Source organism: Phycodurus eques, chromosome 8 (genome assembly GCF_024500275.1).
Source record: "Phycodurus eques isolate BA_2022a chromosome 8, UOR_Pequ_1.1, whole genome shotgun sequence".
NCBI lineage: Eukaryota > Metazoa > Chordata > Actinopteri > Syngnathiformes > Syngnathidae > Phycodurus > Phycodurus eques.
In genome coordinates, this window is record NC_084532.1 from 16,495,501 (window position 1) to 16,518,823 (window position 23,323).

Sequence of the window (23,323 nt, forward strand, 5' to 3'; positions counted from 1 at the left end):
CGCATACCTGCTGCAGTGTGTTAGTTGCTTAATTTGAGAGTTTGGCGCAGCAAACACTTCTGTTGATTTAAGTTGAGATTTTCTTCTGTAAAAAATTATCCAATGGTGAACCGATCAACTCAAGTGCTTCTCATACTGCTGTTATATTGGCCAACCTGAATTTCACTTTTGTTTTTTTATCCTCAGACAGGAGGAAACGGATTCAGGGCCGTAACACAGTGGATATGGACACTCAGCCACAAGGACAGCAAGCGGCTGTGCCAGTGTTTCAGTCACAGGTAGATGCCTGACACCGACAGTCTTATGTTTGCGAACTGATGATACTGTACTGCCTGTTTTATTCAAAGATTTTGTAGACAATGTTGCAAGCTAATGTACTGATTGTTGTTAACTTTAAAAACTGAATACAAAATGTTGTGGAACCTTGATTATTCAGATCAAATATTTTAATTACATAATTTAGTTACATCAGTGTGATGTCTGTCAGTAGGATGAAATACATTGACTCTAACAATAAGCATATTGATAAATTCTGCGTCAGTCAGACTTCAGCATGATTGACTTAATAAAAGCACTGAAATCAATCTTTTATTGGCTCTCATTATATTGTGCAGGTGTACCTAATATTTGATGATATATGTATGTACGCCTTCTACTAAGATTATTCAAGTAGCATTATCCACAATGATTCATTGTTTTTTACTATTTAAATGAGTGCAGTAGGTTAGAGTATACATCCTGCTTCACATTGTGAACTGTGCATTTAATCAGTTTTCCTGTATGATGAACTTCCTACTTTCTTTCAATCATACTTCAGATTGTGGGCGCAATTGTGTGAAAGAGGCAGCAGTGGATGAATGCAGAGTTGTTTCTATTGATGAGCACTCTGGAGGCTGGCAGACCCAGGCCTCCCTGCATGTCTATTTTGGTTCGATAAACTACGGTTTGCTCATTGCAGATGTCGTCGCTGACGGATTTTAATACCGTCCTTCAACATCAGCTCTATTGATTTCTTTCCAGAAGGATGTTTTTGCCTCCATAACTATTGAATAGACTTTAAACAAGGATGTTCATCCATATGCCCCAGAGTAAATGTGGATTTTTGTTGCAAAAGAAACAACACTAAAAATAGGCCCTGGCTGTTGTTTTTCCTTGCAAGGGCATTACAACATTAACACTGGAATTGCCAAGGGAGTCAATTTATTCTAGGTTTTGTAATTGCAAAATTAAGGATAATTGGGTTCCCCACATAAGAAACTCAGATAAAAGCGCTAATGATTAATTTGACTTTAGGCAACCCCCCATACACACAAACACTAGATCTGCGGATCCCCCAGTTGTTGATTAGATGTTCTTTTTCAGGCTTAATGATTTTTTCTCTCACTGGTTTTCATGCTGTTTATAGTGTTTTTCATGTTAATTCCAGCCCTGCACTTTGTGCTAATCTTAGGATGTTTTCAATGTTGCCATCTGAACTGAATTCACATATGGTGGGAGTTGGAGGATCAGTAAAACATCACTTAAATTAGATTGCTGTCTAACCTGCCTCCAGACAGATGCATTTCAGCATGTCACGTATCTGTTTGCGCTTTCCCAAGGTTCAATCTACTTAGTAGTACAGGGAGGGGGAGGGGCACCATCCTCCTGAAGCAATCTTAATTGTATATGTAATGAAGGGCATTCTGTATTGCTTGCAATATATTGTAGTTTGTCTGGGTCCCGGAGGTGTGATGCATATGCATAAGGTAAACGAGATGAGCTGGTAAGATGTGAATTTTTAATGGAACATTTGCTCTTGATGTGAGTAGTGAGATTGAGAAACCGCCTCCACCACTACACCCTGTTTCCAATATGATTTTGATCGTGGCTGCACAGTTTGACAAGCACAGATCTGTGCGTAAGCGTGAGACGGTGTAAAGTGGTTATGGAGCGGATTGTGAGGCGAACGAGAAGCACCTTTGGGGCTGAATCCTGGCGTTTTGGCTGCCTGGTTGGCTCACTGGCTGAGGATGAATATTGCATGGTGCCGTGCTCAAGGGGGCTAGTGATGGGTGAGAATGGGTGTGAGCCCTTCTGCCTGCCAGTCACTGTCTCTTCCTGTCGTCCTCACTTTCTCTTTGGAGTCTACATGAACATTAATCTCAAATCACTTTATGCATTAAAAATGTATTTTTATTTTTTTTAGATACAGTATTATATCACAGTGCTTCAATGAATTTATACTCATATCCTACAGTATTTAAAGGTGGGTATATTTTCATTGTGTTTCATGGTAACAAGAATATACATTGCACACACTACTTAACCAATGTTTGCAACTATTCAGAAGTAAACTATAATATATATAGTCCGAAACCTGTTGTTTTAGGTTTTGGAAACGAAAAAAAAAACGCATTTCCCTACAACCTCTTTAGATCACAGTCACCTTTAAAAGAGCAAAAATACACTGTATAAAAAATATTTTTATTCAATTGCGTACCGCCAAGAAACTGTTCTACTTTCGTCCGATCCTGTTCTGTATTTGGCCATTAAGATTTTATGGGATAGGGCTCAGCTAAAGGTGAATTCCGCTAACAACTATACAGTACAATTTGGTGCAGATCCCAACAGATTTCATTGGTCTTGGTGGAGGGCTACACTCTTATTTTATAGGATTTTTTTTCACTGTAATTTTTGCAAAGATTCTGAGAAGTGTTTCAATGTGTTTACAACTGTACCCACAGCTTAATTAAAAAAATAATAATAATTAATACATTCTTTTATTTATTTTTTTATTTGTCCTGTTCGGCTGTTAGGTCAAGTACAATGGAAGATCTGTATCCCTTTGATCCCGGAACAGTTTTACTGAGTCACAGTGGAGTTTTTAAGCTTCTGTTGTGGTTTCTTAGTATTATAATTGAAGTTTATTGAGAATCAGAGTCGAACAGAACGTTTCTAAAGGGGAGAGAGAAACGAACACAAAAGACAAAGCACTAATTGTAAACAGGATACATAGTACCCACAACTTTAAGGTTTAACATTTTTCTGCCTTTGACTTAGGCAGTGGCCCAGTGTACTTTCAAAATTAGCCAGCATGATGCTGACGTACTTGAAGTGTCGATGTCCGCCTATCTCTCCTCTCTGCTGCTATTGGCCTTTCTGTGGCAGCCGTTGGCACTGCCGAGCTGTCACATCAAACCCTCTCCCCCTCTGCTGCTTGTCTCTCTTCTCTCCTTCCCCCCATCTCCCGGCTTGCCCCGTCAACCCTCCATGTGTCTTGTCAGCTGTGTTTGGAAATGGCGTCATTATTGGTCAGCCTGTATCACACTTCGTCAGATGAGCGCTCTCTCTCTCTCTCTCTCTCTCTCGCTCTCTCTCTCGCTCTCGCTCTCGCTCTCTTCCTCTGAGATGCTCATGGCAGTTGTATGTCACCTTTTTACCCAAGACATACTGTCCCTCACAAATACTACCCATAATGCCTTGAACAGCTGCCACTTAATATCCTTCCCATGTACCTTGTCCCAATCACTAGTCAGAATGACATAAGAATAGATAAGCATAGCTGGCACACCACATGGCACAAGAGTAAGATTCGGGGAAGAGGCAGTGATCACCATTGATCATGAATTGCTTTTTTATTTTACACCTGCGTTACTTTTGTTAATCCATAAATTTGTTTGTGCAATGCTTTACATACAGTCTGACCCCTGTAAGATTCGGGGAAGAGGCAGTGATCACCATTGATCATGAATTGCTTTTTTATTTTACACCTGCGTTACTTTTGTTAATCCATAAATTTGTTTGTGCAATGCTTTACATACAGTCTGACCCCTTCCTTCCCTATTCTTCAGTCACCCCAGTGTCATTCAGGGTCATTCCTCTGTGACATCTCCTTATGTGTGAGTGTGTCTCAGGCCCTTATTTCATCTGGGAGACCCTGATTGTGTGACACCCCTGTGCGGCAGATGAGATGGCCTTGTCAGTCAGCTGTGGCCTGGCTGCCCTTTGAAGGCCAGGCCAGGGGGTGAAGAGGTGCCGCAAATGGCCTGTGAAGTTTACATACACTGCCCACCGCTAAACAGATTAGCTCTAATGAACTGTCTAATGCCGAGGCTCCTGGCTGACATAATCCTGCCTGGCAGGCTGGCCCCTCGGCTGCCAAAAAAGACGCCCTCCCTCCAGCCCTCTCGTCCGCCCTCGCACGGCCTCTGCTGCCACCCAAGGCGACTCCACACGGGGAGGTGCCCACTGTTAATCATGCCGGACAGTGTGCGATCTGACATGCAAATGTAGGTCATTGCATATGTAAATGTGTGATTACGGGGCTGGCATGCCAGGACACATTAGCAAGACTATGCTCTCAGCAGGCGGTTGTCACAGCGCTTTAGAGGCTCATGCTAACATTTGTCAAGCTACCATGCAGCGAATGAAAGCAATGCCCTCTTGTCCTCTTCTCTCCCTCAATCTCTTTTTCCCCATCATGTTTTCACACCTCAAATTCTATACAGTACATACTATTCACATATCCCTGCATATATAGTATTTCACTATCATGGTATTTGCAGTTTTTTTTTAGTAATCTTTTGGGCAGCTGTGGTTGAGTTAGTAGAGCGACCCACTCTAGTCCAGTGACCAAACGGTCAGCGGTTGGAATCCTGGCTCCTATTGCCCGCTGTCGAAGTGTCCTTGGGCAAGACACTGAACTGTAAATTACTCCCAGTGGGCCTGGCAATGCCTTGCATGGCAGCAGACGCCCATTGGTGTATGAATGTATGCGTGAATGGGTGAATGTGAATGTGAACCTCTGTAAAGTGTTTGGGTCCCTTGGTGGCCTAGTTAAAGCGCTATACAAGTGCACATCATTTGCCATTAAATGTGAACCTTGATCAACATAGTTAGGTATGTAATGTTGTAACAGTTCTGGTCATGTTTGTTAGTGAGGTAAAGTGCTGGAGCTGCCATAGAGGTGTCATAATGCTGAATAATCCATTCTAGTGGTCTGTGTTATGGTAGCTGTCAGAGTGACTCTCCGACATCTAGTGGCAGAGTCACACAGAAATAGAAAACGCACTTCAGAGGGGTAAATTGGTCTCATTACCTGATGGATTCAGGATTCTTCCTTTTGCTGTCAATTAAAGGAAATTATAAAATGCTTCCACCTTTGCTTCAAGCATATTTTTTTAGCTGCCAACAAATTAATCTGAGTTAATCTTCCCAAATTCTGACTCGACGTGTAATAGCCAGCATAAACCAGAAATAAAACTCTCTAATGCCCCAAATGTTTTATCCGTGACATCCGAGCACTTCTGTAGAATTTATTGCAACTAAAACATAAAGTTGACATTGTTGATTCGCCATGCTACATTGGTAATTTTTCTATTTCCATTTATCATATTTCAGATCTGTCAAACTCGGTAACAAACTACTTTGCCAAATAATATGAAATTCGCAAAATACAGTGGAATCCCCAAAGTTGAATGTGTACAATTTGGGGTTCGACAAATGACCTTACATGTTCTGCAAATTTTGGACATTGAACAAGGTCAGCATATCAAGTGAGCCATCAGTGCACCTCACGAGACTTCATTTCAGGACAGCAGCGAATAATTAGCTCTGCATGTTTTTCTTTTTCTTTTGGTTATTACAATGCTAGAAAAGAAGCAGTTAAGACTCCAATGGTGTCCTAATATTTTTGTCTAGCATGTCTTTTTTGTGCCAGTCGGAGATGATTGCTTGTAGTCATGTGGATTACTTGGCAGAAGTGTTGGTTCTGTCAAGCGATGCTAAGCGCTGTTACGGTTTTTATTTTGATAGGTTTCTATACTGCCTGTTTTGTTCGCATTCCAATTGGTCTAAACTTTGTGTATGACATCGGTTATATAATGCACATGACACGTAAAGCCGAAAAATAGAGCACACATACATCTTCATCAAGTTCTTGTTGAGAAATATGTGAGCATGAAGGCTGTTTAGTGACAGTCAGTCCAGCAAATGAAACACAATAGCGAGGATACGGAGATATTGACATGAAATCTTGTTTTTTTTTGTATATTTGATGGCCTTCAGTTAAATAGACTTTTTAGTTCCAAGACCTCTTTGTTGGGCTATGAGCTGAAGTGATATACAGTAGTTGCCACTGGTTTAAATGGTAAATCAAGGTGTCAAACTCAAAGCCCGGGGGCCAGATGCGGCCCTCCACATCATTTTATGTGGCCCGCAAAAGCAAATAATGCTCGTCAACTTCCATGATTTTTGCTAAAATCTGTACTCAAATTCCAAATTGTCATAATAATAAATAATGTTGGGATATTGAATTTTTCTTTTACCAAACCCTTCTTCTACAGTAACTTAAACAATACTTGAACAAACTATTATCCTTGTCTTCTGATTTCAAAACTGGTTATCCTTCAATTTGTTGTGTAATGGTAATAATATGTTATGCCGTGTCTGTTGGCCTGTCATATAGGCAAAACTACAGACAACAGTACTGAAAAGTACTACATGGGTCTTTTTTTCCCCTACTGCCAGTGCATAATAACCATAATAGAGTCGTAGCAATATACAAGGAAATCCTCACCTCTTGTCTGCACCGCTTCGCCGCTGCATCATGGTGGCTGCGAGATTTAGTTCTCTTGCTGGCGGTTGAGGTCCCGACGGCTGGTGGAAAAATAGTTGGCACTGCAGCTGGTTTCAGCCTCTGCCTAACTACACCTGTGTATCCAATACTTTCTGCTAAGTCTTTCTCAAAACACGCCGGTTTGAAGTGATCAGCACAGAGTTTGGAATGCTTGCTAGGCACCCATAGCTGACCACATTTATTCCCCTGTCAATTGACTTTCCCTATCCACTGGTCACGTATTCCTTTTTCACTTGGAAAGCCAAAAAACTCCTGCCACTGCCTGAACCGTTTGTACAACCAAATGCCACACAATAAACCTGGGTGGGCAAACGTTTTGGCTCAGGGGTCACATTGACTTTTAAAATTTGACAGCCGGGCCAAGCCACCCCCAGATGCTTACATATCCCAAAAAAAAAATTGTAGTGTTAATACTTAGATTTACTTTTAATGGGAACAGTGTTGTTTTGTTGAACACCTTTTTTTTTGCCAGTGCATCAGTCTGGTGTTAGTTTTGTTGTGGCAATTCTCAGAACACATCTGATGTGTTCATCACTCCGCTAGGATATGTAGGATGTTTTGTTGGTGTTATCACACTAAAATTCTGTTCACACACACACATGTAGAGCCACACACCACCAGCATCCTCTGTGCCATCTTCTGAATTTTTGGAAATTTGTCTGCGCTTAATGAAGCATAAAACTCATCCAGTTTGAGAGTTGAACTTCTCTTTTAAGACTGTATCACATAGGAGATCAATCAGTTATATCTGCAGCTCCCGTGGCGCTGTTTCAGGGTCTTGTGTGACTGAATCTTGGCAGTTTGTCAGATAAAGGTGTTTTGCTGAGACTGCAAGCTTGATTTTAACCGCTGCGCCGTAGCCATCAGTTCCTGGGTTGATTGGCTGTTAGCATAATCCGCATGCTTGATAGAAAAGTGAGAGTTGATGTTATAGTCCTAAAACCGCAATGCTTTCTTAACAAATTAGACATACAGCCGGCTGGACTTCAGTGAAAAAGTATTTAGTAGCCCATTATATATATATATATATATATATATATATATATATATATATATATATATATATATATATATATATATATATACTCACAACACTCGGCACTCACTGTCGACTTTTCTTTTCTTTGGCCCGCTCATGGTTGAAGAAGGGTTCAGAGCAGTAGCAGAGTAAAAACAGAACAGCCAAAGTCATGTCAATGAGACAATGTATCACTGTACCTACTGCGCTACCTGGTGGAACCACTTGGCATTACAGGATAACCTGGTGGAACCACTGGGCATTACAGCACAACGTGGTGGAACCACTGGGCATTACAGGACAAGGTCAAATTAATGTAGTCATGAATTTAATATAATTTGGGCGATTCTGTACCAATCTTTGGCGGGCCAGATTGAAATGATCAACGGGCCGAATGTGGCCCACGGGCCGTAGTTTGCCAATCCCTGCAATAAACCATCGTGAAATCACTAAATCATATGACAACAAATATATAAGGACGGGAACAATGGCACACAACACCGAATGAACAGGCTGTTTGGCTAGTGTTACGTCACAGAGCCAAAGACCGGAAGGCGCTAAATGCACAAAGCAAAAGGCGGATTCTGAATCATATCCATTTAACTGCTGTATATCTGCTATACAATCACTTTGAAATGGCAGATGTGGTTTGCAAAAGGGTTCTAGAGTTATCAAGAACATTTTTAAAATCTTTGTCCTCTGACCTTTAAGGGAGCATTAAAACATGCACTTGCCAAAGTGCGATCACATGACATTATTACTCGCACACACTGAAAAAAGGTTCGCATATGTGACCATTTTGGTCGCAGTCTCGAGCCCTGCTAGTATCATCCGACATTTAACTCAAAAAGTGTCACCAAGTAATGTCTGTCTTCTAATTTATCTACAATCACATGCATCCACTTTGCTGTATGTTGAGTCTTTCATACATTTGTTTTTCAGAAACCTTTGCAGCCAGACATGGGCCACAATTCACTTGCTAACTTCCAGATTGAGAAGAAAATAGGCCGCGGACAATTCAGTGAGGTTTATCGGGCGAGGTATCTGCTAGACAACACATCTGTGGCCCTGAAGAAAGTCCAGGTAAGAAACTATTACATTTGTTATTCAGCAACATGGCAGCCCTTTTTTTTTTTTTTTTTACACACAAACACCTGCCAATAAAACAATTTTTTTAACCGAAGTTACTGTTGATCAGCAAGCAGTTATGTTGTCCTGGTTCAACTTTTACACACACTCACACTTTGCATCTAGATATACAGTTTTTTGTTTTTTTTTGCTACTTTCTCTGGAATTCTCTCCATCTTACATTTGTTGAACGTGCCATCTGTGTCCTCATCCTTTCTCTCTCCCTTTTTGATCCCCTAATAGATATTTGACTTGATGGATGCCAAAGCTCGGCAGGATTGCATCAAAGAGATAGATCTTCTTAAGGTAAGCAACCCTAGAAGAGAGGGAGATTACGCCGTTTGCGCCACTCTTTTTCTCTTTAGGTACCTCAGCAGAGTCCTTCCACCACAAGAAAACAATTCATCTGCACAAGGCTGCTTGGGTGTGTGTTTGTGTAGTGCTTGTTGGTACATTTGTGTTTTGTTTCTTTGTATTTGTATGAATACATAACATAATGTTGTACATAAACGAAAAAGTGCACGTTTGGGACTGAAAAGTACATGTAATATCTGAAGTCTTTAAGTGAGCGTGTGCTAGTGTATCTAGAGTAGTTTACTCCAGGCTTGTAGATTTATAATCTAAGGCCAAACGATTTTTTTTATATTGCTTCAAGTGGGTCATATCAGCATATTACACCACCTTTTTTATACTGTGGCTGGCTTTTCCTTTTTCAAATGAAGTAGTATTTATCAGACTGTTTTGAAATGCTTGTTTAAAAAAAATAAAAAATAAAAAAAAAATAAAAAAAAAAGATGGGAGACATTTTTCATATTCATTCCTTATTGTGTGTTTCCAGATTATGTTTGCCTTCACATTTGCACTCGTCTTCCATATATAATCACTGCAGGCTGTTTGTGCTTGTACGCTTTCTCACATATACATTAAGGAGATGAAGGAACTAATTCAATTAGTTTGTGCCACTCTAAACTCTCAAGTGTAGCTCCAGGGGCCGATCAAAGGGAAGGATACTCTGATGCAGACGCCGTATTGTCGAGAGATGTAAACTGAGCAGCCAATCTTTGATTTAATGCCAAAAGACATCAGGGTTAATGTTAGTCTGTATCTCTGACCTCCTACAAGTGGTCATGGCAGGGTTCACTGTCACTCTTCGCCAGGTGACTACGTCCCTTATTTCCTTTATATATTCCTAATTTCCTTCTATCTCTCCTCTGCTTGCTGTTACGTATCAATTTTCTCCCAAATTCTCAACCAATCTGTGTCTCACACACAGCCCCTCCATTTCCTCATACCTTCTGCCTTGAGCTTTAGTTTTTCATCTCTGCAAGCTCATTCAAGTGAACACAGAAGTTCTGCATGGCCTTTCACTACATACCTTATAATAAAAGGCTGAGTGTGAGTGAGACAGCCATTTTTCCTTATCCCCCCTCTAGACAGGCCAACAGGAGACACAGCCAAATCAGAATAATGAGAGGCACACTGGCATGGACCGACTGGAATGACACACATACTTGTGCGTGTTTCCATGCACGCACGCACACACACGCATGCACGCACACACACTACTCTTAGTCACCGCCTTTCATTGGTCTTCCTATTTGTTTGTTTGTCTGTGTGCATTTGTTTCTGCTTATTCATCTGCATTGGCCTGTTCTGACATACCAATTTCAACTTGAGAATCCTACTTCTCACTCACTGTCCTTTTTCCCCCCACTGAGTATCTAGCTCTCTGACATTCATTTAGGTTTCATCGTGCATGCAGTCCTACATGTGTGCTTCTCTTTGTCAATTACTATCAAGTCTGAATTATGTTCCGAGGAATAATGTCAACAAATAAAGACGCTAATTTCGGTATGTTATTATGTGTGTGTGTGTGTGTGTGTTAGATTAGGCAGCATGTGTTAACTGAAACATGACCAGACAAATACCTGTTAAGTAAGAAACTTTTTGAAAATTAAACTTAAACATCTCCAATATTTTCACTTCATGATTAAATGTTTACTTACTTGTCAGATTTTTTTTTAAATTGCGACTGTAAAAATTGTCCTTTTAAAATAATGCAAACACATTTGCCACAGCTAATACAATGATGTTACATTTGTTCAAAAGTGAATTCATCATTAGGTAATTTTATATTCTCTGAGTGCCTTCCTAGATATCAAATTTCTTCTTTCTGCCACATCATTAGCTCACAGAATATTATATCACACACAGTTTTACATTATTAAGTAATTACACACGCTGGTTTGTCCCAGGCTGTGTATATAATTGCATAATCATCCAAACCTCTGTGATATTTCCTTATGAATTATTGTTGTTTCACACCAGGCTTCCATCCGTCATTAACGTCAACATCTGCGTGTGACTATAGCTCCATAGTCCTCTGTATCCTTTGCCTGAGGTTAGTTATTATGGCAGAGGAATGGGTTGGGTGGGCTTGTCATCACTCTCTGGCTGTGCTACAGTGTGAAGACATGTAGAACTGACATGCTGAGCCAAATATACATCTGGCAAGGGAGAGGGCGAGGGAAAGATGGAGACATGGTGAAGGTAGAAAGGAGGACAAGTGAGGAGGATCAGGGAAAGATGCAGAGATGGGTGGAGAGTGCAGGGTGGTGCAGTGTACTGTACGCAGCCCTCCTTTCCCTTCTTCTCTGCGTCATTCAGAGCATGAACATTTCTTTAATCACAGTGCAGAAAGCGAAGCCACATGGAGGATGTGTGTCACATTGCTCTGTCGACTTGCATCACCCCCCACAAAAAAACAAAACAAAACAAAAAAAAAAACCATTGCCATGCCACACGGGTCCTAATCCGTACCACTCTGTATCTATCCTTTCTCTCTAATATCTTCTTCAACTCTATTCGCATTGCCCTTCCCTGCTGTCTCAATTTTGGTATTTTTCCATGCTTTCCCCCAATAGTGCTTTAAATTCATGGTGTCCTTCATGCCCCTCATGGGACTTTCCCTGTTCTCTTTCCTCCTCTTGCTCTGGATGGATAGACTTTGTTTACAACGGGAAGTGTTGTTCTTGCCATATTGACCAACCAACAGGAAGGAATCGCAGCCTGAGATAAGCACGGCTTGTTTTTCTGACTGCCAGCCATGTCAGCCTGTCAGGCGTGTATGTGGTGGTGTGCGTGCGTGCGTGTGTCTTGCACGAGTTGTTGTCATCACAGTTAAGAGGGGTTGTTGTGACATGTCACCCAGCTTTGTCACACTAGAGGACAAAACCATTTTGTTAGGTCCATGTGTATAAAATAGGAATTACAAATACAGTATGTATTCAACTATTTTACTTCAAATTGGTTTTCCATGGCGGGATCCCAGAATGTGATCAAATAAAAACGTCTTTTATTGCAATTTCCGCTTTTTGTCTAAGGCTTTCTTCTAGAACTGTACAATTATTAAAAATTTAAAATTACAATTTTGTCTGCCACAATTAAATTAGCCTGACCGTCGGCGATTTTACATTTAAAATGTGCGCACTGCTGCATAAGAAGCACTTTCTCAACCTCGTCAGCCAACCACCAGGGGCCGAACGCATGGTTAAGGCTTCATTAAGCTTCTTAAATTACAAGCGGGCGGCACCCATCGCACTCTGCAGTGGGAGCCTCAGTCATTCTTGGTGGAATTACGATAGTGAAAGAACGAGTACAGCAAAAATTGGAGATGAGGAGCATCATGGAGAGAAGCTTGTGCCTCAAAAAGGGATCAACATCCGTTTTCTGGACATGTTTTGATTTGAATGAAATTACGTTAAACACAAAGCCATATGTAGAGCGCAGCAGAGTTGTCTGCGCCACAAGGTAACACAACTAATCTGTTCAGCCATCTGATAAAATGGCAAAACTGGACAAGAAACATGAACCCCTTGTGCAATTATTTCTCCAAAACCGCATTAAATACACTGTATGAACGAGGACTGTGGTCAGGCCAGCCTCCAGTCAAAAAATCTAATTCAAGCCAGCCGCCACAACAATTGTTCATACTAAGCATTACGGTAACAGAGCGGCGACGGGCTGTGAGGGCCAACTTCAAAATAAAAGCATAAATGGCTTTGATGTCCAATCTATTAATATGTGAGGCTTTTATTTTGAAGTTGGCCCGAGTAGCACATGTTACCGTAATGCATAGTATAAAAAATTGTTGTGGCGGCTGGCCTGACCGCAGTGAAAACCGCCGGGAGGGAAATCACAACTATCGAATTATTTTCAGTTTGCGACCACGAGTGACCTTTCGGCAAGAAGAACAAGCCGTTCCCGTCCTTGACAATTCACTATATTGTGGGGGATTTTCAAATGAAAACTCGGTGCTTGCAGCTTATTGTTATTGCATTTTATGCATAAACCGTATTTGCTTCCATTGAGTTCCACTTTGTGATTGCACTCTGTAATAGCATTTATTCAGTTAGCCCTTGGTAAATTTGAAATTCTTGGTTTACTATTTAATATTTATCATGTATTTTTATTAAAAGATTCGTATCACACTGAAAACTGTTTCCATATTGTTTGTTAAAAAGTAGTGCAATAAGAATACACGTTTTCCCTAACATGGAATAATTGTAAATAATCCTCATTACTATCTTCTTCTTTTCCTTTCGGCTTGTCCCTTTTTAGGGGTCGCCACAGCCCGTCATCCTTTTCCATGTAAGCCTATCGCCTGCATCCTCCTCTTGAACACCAACTGCCCTCATGTCTTCCCTCACGACATCCATCCACCTTCTCTTTGGTCTTCCTCTAGCTCTCTTTCCTGGCAGTTCCATCCTCATCATCCTTCAACCAATATACTCACTATTCTCCTCTGAACGTGTCCAAACCATCGAAGTCTGCTCTCTCTAACTTTGTCTCCAAAACATCGAACCTTGGGTGTCCCTCTGATGAGCTCATTTCTAATTTTATGCAACCTGGTCATTCCGAGAGCGAACTTCAACATCTTCATTTCCGCCACCTCCAGCTCTGCTTCCTGTTGTCTCTTCAGTGCCACTGTCTCTCATCCGTACATCATGGTTGGCCTCACCACTGTTTTATACACTTTGCCCTTCATCCTAGCAAAGACTCTTCTGTCACATAACACACACATATACACCTTCCTCCGCCCGTTCCAACCTGCTTGGACCGGTTTCTTCACTTCCTGACCACTCTCACCATTGCTCTGGACGGTTGACCTCAAGTATTTAAAGTCCTCCACCCTTGCTATCGCTTTTCCCTGTAGCCTCACTTTTCCCCCACCACCCCTCTCATTCATGCACATAGATTCTGTCTTACTTCGGCTAATCTTCATTCCTCTGCTTTCCAGTGCATGTCTCCATCTTTCTAACTGTTCCTCCACCTGCTTTCACTGCAGATCACAATGTCATCTGCAAACATCATGGTCCACGGGGATTCCAGTCTAACCTCATCTGTCACCCTATCCATCACCACTGCAAACAGGAAGGGGCTCAGGGCTGATCCCTGATGCAGTCCCACCTCCACCTTAAATTAATCTGTCACACCTACAGCACACCTCACCAGTGTTCTGCTGCCCTCGTACATGTCCTGTATTATTCTAAAATACTTCGGCCACTCCAAACTTCTGCATGCAGTAGTACCACAGTTCCTCTTTGGGTACTCTGTCATAGGCTTTCTCTAGATCTACAAAGACACAATGTAGCTCCTTCTGACCTTCTCTGTACTCTTCCATCAACATCCTCAAGGCAAATAATGCATCTCTGGTACTCTTTCTAGGCATGAAACCATACTGTTGCTCGCAAATACTCACTTCTGTCCTTAGTTTAGCCTTCTACTCTTTCCCATAACTTAATTGTGTGGCTCATCAATTTTATTCCTCCATAGTTCCTACAGCTCTGCACATCACCCTTGTTCTTAAAAATGGGCACCAGCAAACCTTTCCTCCATTCCTCAGCCATCTTCTCACGTGCTAGAATTCTATTGAACAAGCTGGTTAAAAACTCCACAGCCACCTCTCCTAGATGCTTCCATACCTCCACAGGAATGTCATCAGGACCAACTGCCTTTTCATTTTTCATCCTCTTTAATTCCTTTCTAACTTCCCCCTTACTAATTATTACTACTTCCTGGTCCACCACACTTGCCTCTTCTAATCTCCCTTCTCTCTCATTTTCCTCATTCATCAACTCCTTGAAGTATTCTTTCCATCAATCTAGCACACTACTGGCACCAGTCAACATATTTCTCTATCCCTCTGTCTGGCCAACCTGTATCGGTCATTTTCTCCTTCTTTAGTGTCCATCCTGGCATACATGTCATCATATGCCTCTTGTTTGGCCTTTTCCACCTCTACCTTTGCGCTATGTCGCATCTCAATGTATTCCTTTTGCCTCTCCTTGGTCCTCTCAGTGTCCCACTTCTTCTTAGCTAACCTTTTTCATTGTATGATTTCCTGTACTGTGAGGTTCCACCACCAAGTATCCTTCTCTCCTTTCCTGCCAGAAGATACACCAAGTACTCTCTTGCCTGCCTCTCTGATCACCTTGGCTGCAGTGGTCCAGTCTTCTGGAAGCTCCTCCTGTCCACCGAGAACCTGTCCCGAAAAGCTGCACAACACTCGTCCTGTCTCAGCTTCCTCCACATGGTTCTCTGCTCTACCTTTGTCTTCCTAATCTTCCTCCCCACCACCAGAGTCATTTTACACACCACCATCCTATGCTGTCTAGCCACACTCTCCCCTACCACTACCTTACAGTCGGTAACCTCCTTCAGATTACATCGTCTGCACAAAATGTAATCCACCTGCATGCTTCTACCTCCGCTCTTGTAGGTCACCCTATGTTCCTGCCTCTTCTGGAAAAAAGTGTTCACTACAGCCATTTGCATCCTTTTTGCAAAGTCTACCACCATCTGTCCCTGAAAGTTCCTTCCCTGGATCCCGTACTTACCCATCACTTCTTCATCACCCCTATTTCTTTCACCAACATGTCCATTACAATCTGCACCAATCACGATTCTTTCTCTGTCTGGGATGCTCAGAACTGCTTCGTCTAGCGCCTTCCAGAATTTCTCTTTCACCTCTAGGTCACATCTTACCTGTTGGGCATAGCCACTAATCACATTATACATAACACCCTCAATTTCAAATTTCAGCCTCATCACTCAGGCATAGAAATGTCTTGGTGAGCTAAGGAATGACAATTCAAGTGGGCTATAGAGGTCCAGCCCAACCCTTGATTAATTGGTTAAGATACATGTGCCAATATCTTTGCACAAAAACGAAACGCTGTGTTGCCAATTTTGGCACACAGAAAATGGTTGTTTAACAATATGAAGGTGGATATTGTCAAAAGCACATTACACGCGGCAAAAAGGAGAATAACAACAATGACAACAAGAAAGAGGCAATTGAACTACACAGACTCCTTCTCCATGGTGGAGCACTAGAACAACAAATGGTGAACAATTCAGTAAGCAAGCAATATCAGGCAGACAACGCTCTCTAATAGACTGAAACCCTCTGTGGGAGGGTTTGAAGATGTACGGGGGACAGAACAAAACATGTTGCAGCCAGAACACAATGTAGCTGCCCCCCTTGGGATACCATTTTCCAAAAATGAAGTGGTTTTTCGTAGATTATTTTCAAAAGCAGAGTGAGGAGGAGACTGGTGAAAGGGAAAGCTAATGAGAAGTTCCATCTCAGATGCCAATTGATTATGGGGATGAGAATGGGAGAGACGGGCTGTTCCAGAGAAAAAGAAAACTTTTACTTTGATTCAACAGTGCTAGTACCGTGGATGCAAGGAAGTTATACTGTATGCTTGTTTGATTTTTGTCCATTTTGGGCTATTCTAAACTTGTTACCTTTACAATCAAAACTTGAAATTATTAAACAGTAGGACAGTGCAAACTCAAAACCTGTAAATTTGAAAATTAGCTAATGCCAATGTAAATAAAATGGTTATGTGCTATTGTGACATGAAAAAGTGGGTAGACTCAGTGCCAACAAGTATAATACATTGATAGGTCTCATCGTAGTTGTGAAGTTGGTCACCTCTGTCTCTTCAGGTGTGAATGAATGGGGGGAAAAAAAGCTTTATTTATGTATAAAGACCAGTTTGTTGTTCTTTCATTTATTTCTGTGTTGCATTTCTTCTCTTTCTCCCACAGCAACTGAACCATCCAAATGTGATAAAGTATCATGCGTCTTTTATTGAAGACAATGAGCTAAACATAGTACTGGAGCTAGCTGATGCCGGAGACCTGTCACGTATGATCAAGGTAAGTGATTTCCCACAACAGCAGTACCATATTTAAAGAATAGTACATATGAACACAGAACAGTCTAGAATTAATGGACACGAGCATACTAAATAACATCAATTACCAAATTGTGATTGCTCGTTAATTATTGTAGCATGAATTCCCCTCCAAAAGTATTGGAACAGAAAACATTTGTGGTTGAAATCAAAAGATGACTCCAAGACAAGAGATCAGCATTTTGTCTTTTATTTCCAGGTATTTACATTTGGATTAAAATCAAAACTTATATGAAGCATTATTTGTAGCGAACAGCCGCATTTGTCGGTGAGCAAAAGTGTTTGAAAAGATAGACTAAAAAATCGGATTTAAGTGAATGAGACTTAGTAATATTTAGCAAGGACACACCTGTCACACACACAGGTTAAAATATTTAACTCCCATGATAAATCTGTTGAGTAAAACAAAAGGTGCTGTTTTCTAAGCGTATCAGATCCAGATGTACTTTAAATACCTGGAAATAAAAGCTGACATCTTGTCTCATAGTCATCTCAAATCATTCCACAGCAGAGATGAAGTGATTGACCTCTACAATATGTTCCAATACTTTTGGAAGGGAGTGTATATACTTTTAGGTTATATGCATGAGCTTTACAACCAGTAATTATTTGTACAACTCTCAACCAGAATGCAATGGAACCCTGTTCTGTGACCACTTTTAGAGTGCTAAAATGTTAGTGTACAGTACTGTTGCAATTGAGCTAACACGTAGCTTAGATGTCAGTTTCTCTACACTGGCTTTGGTTGACAGTGCGACAAGGAGCTTATCCAGCTGTCACTCGTGGCATGAAGTACAAAGTGATGTTGAGAAGCTGGAAAATAATCACATTGAATTGGACTGCTCATTTGCATAATATTGCCCTCCATTTAACAATTTTTGCTAACTTATGTTACAGGGTCTAGCATCTCTTCACCCAACAGGGAGATTCCAATTAAAAGGAGATTCTGAAAGATCGTGGTGTTAAATTTTTACATAGTTTGGTACAATATCAAATATTGGTCTACTTATCATTAAATGTGTAGAATCTCAAGGGATAATGTCTCAAAATAAGTGCCAGTTCTCTGCCATTTTGCCTCCCTATTGAGTGTATTGAGTATTGAGTGAGGAATGTTGGCTTGGAAACAACATCCCAGACATGTGGCCTTGTATAACTGAAGGAGGTCTGTGGTTTGGGCAAGACTGGATTTTTGGCTACCTGGACAGTGAGTCAAACTGAATCATACATTCCGTAAAGTAACCAAAAACCAAATATTATAGGACCCCCCCTGAAATCTTCTTTATCTAAATAGGGTGTGTGGACGGCTGCCTGCAATGGAGAAAGGAAGTTGGGAATAATAAAAGGATGATCATAGGCAATAAAGTTACACATGTTTTTAAATGAACACATACCTGTATTTGAACAACTACTGTGTACACTCACGTTATCTTCACATTGAAACATGCTCGTTGGTAATACTTGTGTGGAATATTTATTTTGTCCTTTTTTCTTATGCACAGTGCTATTTCCATTGTATTGAATCAACTGACGCTTGCCTCACGCTTGCATCGTTTAATGGAGAAATCCTCAATTAAAAGTTGAGGTCCAGTTTAAGAAAATATTTTCAAGTCAAAGTATGGAACATCATGATTTATAACATGCATAAAAATTCAGACCCAAACATTTGGTCCCGATTTTAGTGTAAAATAAAAATGCATTTAAAAATGAACAAGTTATCCTAAAGTCCCTAGAAACGGGAAAGTACAGGAATTCAGTAAATATTTACAAAGACAAATATTTGAGTGTTCTTGATGACCACAGTACATCTGAAAAAAAAAAAAAAAACATCTGATATAAAAAAAAATCTGAACTAACATTAGCAAATACATTGAACAGAAATTTAAATGAAGCACTTTTTGTTGCCTTTGCTTTTTTTTTTTTTGTTGTTGCTCAAAATCTTTGTTAGTGATCACTTCTCCTTAGGCTACCCATGATAAAAGGCCGCTCTAAAATGTGCACTTTCGTCACACAGCCCAATGCGACAGCTGACTGCAGAAATGTCCACCAGAGCTGTTGTACCATGAATTGAATGTTCATTTCCCTCCCATAAGCCATCTCCAAAGGGATTTCAGTAAATCTAGTAGTATATCCAACTGGGCTCACAACCGCAGACCATGTGCATTCGCACTAGCCCAGGACCTCCATATCCAACATCTTCAATCTCCCCCAATACGATTAAACTGCTCATTTGAGACGGGCCTTTCATTCTGACCAGCACCAGGACATACATGTGGAATAATCCTGCTGTCTAATCAGCATCTTGATATGCGGTATTTGTGAGATACATGAAATATCTCAACAAAGAAGAAGTGCCGACTAACCCCAATTTGTGCATAGTTGAGAGAAATTGGCCTTTTGCATACATTGGAAAATTATTAGATCTTCATATTTGTAGTTGGGTTCAGTGTAAAACACTGTAACAGGTAGTTACACAACATCTGTTTACTCCGAACGATCTTCCTTGGACATCTCACCACTTACCTCCCTGGTACACTTACTCGTTCCACTCTCAAATATTTTATTAGATGAGTCGTGTCACGTGGGAAGAGTTACAATGCATGCTAATTGGTTTGTATTTCATGTTTACATTTATTTACTACTGTAATAACAAAACGAACAACATTTCCCAGAAGGCTCTAGACCTGGCTATGTGTGAATTCCCCCCCTTTCCCAAGTTCAAGGGGGTCATCAAGGAGACTCGTTTTAAAGACATGGACAACATCAAGATGGTCTTGACAACGGAGCTGCCTATGATCCCGGAATAATCCTCATGGACGTGCCTGAAGGAGTGGCAGAAAAGCCTGGGAAAGTGTGTTAGACTCAAGGGGGATTACTTTGAAGGGGAAAACCTGTAGTTTGGATTTGAAATATACTGTGAATTTCAAATATACTGTATCTTTTCGGACACCTGTCCTGGAACCTTTCTGACTCACCTCGTAGGTGACAACATATAAAAAAAATTGAGTACTCGCTGTTCATGTTATGTTTTGAGATTAAGTGGAACAGAAGAAAGACGATGGTAGTTCCAAAGTAGTATCAATTGCCCCTGTGATTATCCTTGTTTCTCATCTTTAAGTTAGACTAAACCCTATGTTTTTATGATGCCTGCCAGTATGGCAAATTAGTGGCATGTATAAAGCCAGTTCTTCTCCCATGCATAAATGATGCTGCAGCGTTTTATCGGCACAGCTAGACAAGCTGTTTGCAGTCACACACATCCGTAGAGTTCAACACAGCAAATTAGGAGAGGCGAGGATTATCTCACGAGAGAGTGAACATGGCAGGCTAAAAGATCTCGCACACCCACGCACGCTTGCAGACACACACTGGCACACACACACACACACACAGTGTACTGTGTCAGCAAAGACTTTGCCGACACAGTCATGAGAACGTATGATTGTTTGCAGAGCCAGGATACTAACACATATCAAGGTACCCTGAGGAAAGAAAGTAGGGTGCATTTGCACTGTGCCATCCCTAAATATTAGCGAGTGACAGAAAGCATTTTGCTTTTTTGTCCTTTGTACCACTGACCAACATTATGACACTGAAATAATTAGTTTATTAGATAACAGTGGCACAGATGTTTTATATGCAAAGGGACACATTAGTAAACATATTATTGATAGTGTTCCATGCAGTCTGAAACAAAATAAGGCCAAATGCATGCATTTAACAAAAAAAATTTCATTGTTCCTTTTGATATCTGTGTCATTCCCTCTCTAATTGTATGTTACTCTCAATCTGGTCATCTCAGAATTCAAATAAAATCAAATGGCTTTGGAATTTGCATGCACCTTTACAGAATATTTCATGTGCAGTGTTACAGTTAAAGGCGTGACAGATAGTGTGGTGGTGGGCAACTACATGCTCCCCCATTGACATCAAACAGTCCTCTGATATGGAAATGGGAGTGCAAGGGAAGAATGACTTCTCAGTGAGGCTTTGTTTGGATATAGGCCAAGGTTTATCCTTCCCTCTTTCAATCTACCCCTCTCATCCTCTTTTTTTTCTTTCATTGTTCATTTGGGCCAAAGACTCTACCAAAATGTTTTTTCTTTGTATTGATATATTGTGCTGTTGCTTGTACTATATTATGCAAACTACTTGGGTTTTAATTGTCGTTCAATAAAATAACTCAAAAGTGACATAAAAAATCTAATGAAACCAAGGCGATTGTAGTTCTTCAAGAGGCAGCAGTGAGTCACTGTGCTGTGATTACAAGTCGACAAGTGACAATAACGGTACCAAGAGTGACAAGCAAGCCTTCATCTGAGCTTTTCCTGGTGATAGATAGTGTCTGATTTGAGGACGATGTTAGAAGCTACTCAGTCGAGTCATCTGACAAAAGTAACTAAATAAACTTGATTGCATTAAAGGTTGCCAAGGACCTAAAACCTGGTTGTTGAAGACCAAAAATTGTCTTATTGAATAGGAGGAACCGCACTTCATGCTAGCAAATTAATATTCCAGTTGGAGGTCTACAAGTGGAGAAATAAATAAACTTTTCATGCAAGTGATACCATAAAGACTCAGCAAGCCACAATTTTATTGAATCCCAGTTGCGTTTTCCCTGAGTGTTTCAGTTCACTGCGGAAAATGTAACGTTTATCACAGGGATCTACAAATGGCGGACCGCGGAGCTTGATTCGAGTTCAGATCAAGTCAAGTTCTCATGCGGCCCCACGGTCAATTGCTGTTCAATAAAGATAAAGTACAGTGGGTACGGAACGGTTTCAGACTCCCTTACATTTTTCACTCTGTTATATTGCGATTGGCTGGCAACCAGTTCAGGGTGTACCCTGCCTCCTGCCCGATGGTAGCTGGGATAGTCTCCAGCTCTCCCGCAACCCTTGAGAGGATAAGCAGCTCAGAAAATGGATGTATGTATGGATGTTCTATTGCAGCCATTTGTTAAACTCTTTTAAGTTCATATTTTTCCTCATTAGTGTACACACAGCACCCCATATTGACAGAAAAATATTTGTTGAAATGTTTGCTGATTTATAAAAAAAGAAAAACTGAAATATCACACAGCCATAAGTATTCAGATCCTTTGCTGTGTTAAGTCGAGTGCTGTCCGTTTCTTCTGATCACCCTTAAGATGGTTCTACACCTTCATTAGAGTTCAGCTGTGTTTGATTGTACTGATTGGACTTGTTTAGGAAAGCCACACCCGTGTCTATATAAGACCTTACAGCTAACAATGCATGTCAGAGCAAATGAGAATCATGAGGTGTAAGGAACTGCCCGAAGAGCTCAGAAACAGAATTGTGGCAAGGCACAGATCTGGCCAAGGTTACAAAAACATTTCTGCTGTACTTAAGGTTCCTAAGAGCACAGTGGCCTCCATAATCCTTAAATGGAAGACGTTTGGGACTATCAGAACCCTTTCTAGAGCTGGCTGTCCGGTCAAACTGAGCAATTGGGGGAGAAGAGCCTTGATGACAGAGCTAAAGAAGAACCCAAAGATCACTGTGGCTGATCTCCAGAGATGCAGTCGGGCGATGAGAGAAAATTGTTGGTCGTAATTCTAAGTGGCATGTGTGGAGAAAACCAGGCACTGTTCATCACCTGTCCAATACAGTCCCAATAGTGAAGCATGGTGGTGGCAGCAGCATCGTACTGTGGGTGTGTTTTTCAGCTGCAGGGACAGGACGACTGGTTGCAATCGAAGGAAAGATTAATGTGGCCAAGTACAGGGATATCCTGGACGAAAACCTTCTCCGGAGTGCTCAGAACCTCAGACTGGGCTGAAGGTTCACCTTCAAACAAGACAATGACCCTAAGCACACAGGTAATATACCAAAGGAGTGGCTTCAGAACAACTCAGTGACTGTTCTTGAATGGCCCAGCCAGAGCCCTGACTTAAACCCAATTTAACATCTCTGGAAAGACCTGAAAATGGCTGCCCACCAACGTTCACCATCCAACCTGACAGAACTGGGGAGGATCTGCAAGGAGGAATGGCAGATGATCCCCAAATCGAGGTGTGAAAAACCTGTTGCATTATTCCCCAAAAGGCTCATGGCTGTATTAGCTCGAAAGGGTGCTTCTACTAAATACTGAGCAAAGGGTCGGAATACCTACGAGTGTGTGATATTTCAGTTTTTCTTTTTTATAAATCTGCAAAAATTTCAACAGTACATTTTTCTTCTGTCAATATGAGGTGATATGTGTACATTAATGTGGGAAAAAATAACTTAAATGATTTTAGCAAATGGCTGCAATATAAAAAAGAGTGACATT

The 23,323-nt window shown here is 41.0% G+C and overlaps 1 protein-coding gene across 3 annotated transcripts in view; it reads left to right on the forward strand.

Moving 5' to 3' along the window:
* The window catches only part of nek7 (NIMA-related kinase 7), an 83,080-nt gene that overhangs the window by 30,332 nt on the left and 29,425 nt on the right, over positions 1 to 23,323 (forward strand). For 2 of the 3 annotated variants that reach the window (XR_009769051.1, XM_061684011.1), the window contains exons 2-5: positions 187 to 278; positions 8,577 to 8,717; positions 9,006 to 9,068; positions 16,884 to 16,994. Coding sequence is in view for 2 of the 3 variants with exons in the window: in XM_061684011.1 (XP_061539995.1) it covers positions 225 to 278; positions 8,577 to 8,717; positions 9,006 to 9,068; positions 16,884 to 16,994 (369 nt within the window). In the remaining variant the exon portion in view is untranslated. The remainder of the gene's footprint in view (positions 1 to 186; positions 279 to 8,576; positions 8,718 to 9,005; positions 9,069 to 16,883; positions 16,995 to 23,323) is intronic. The other variant, XM_061684012.1, reaches the window with a different exon arrangement.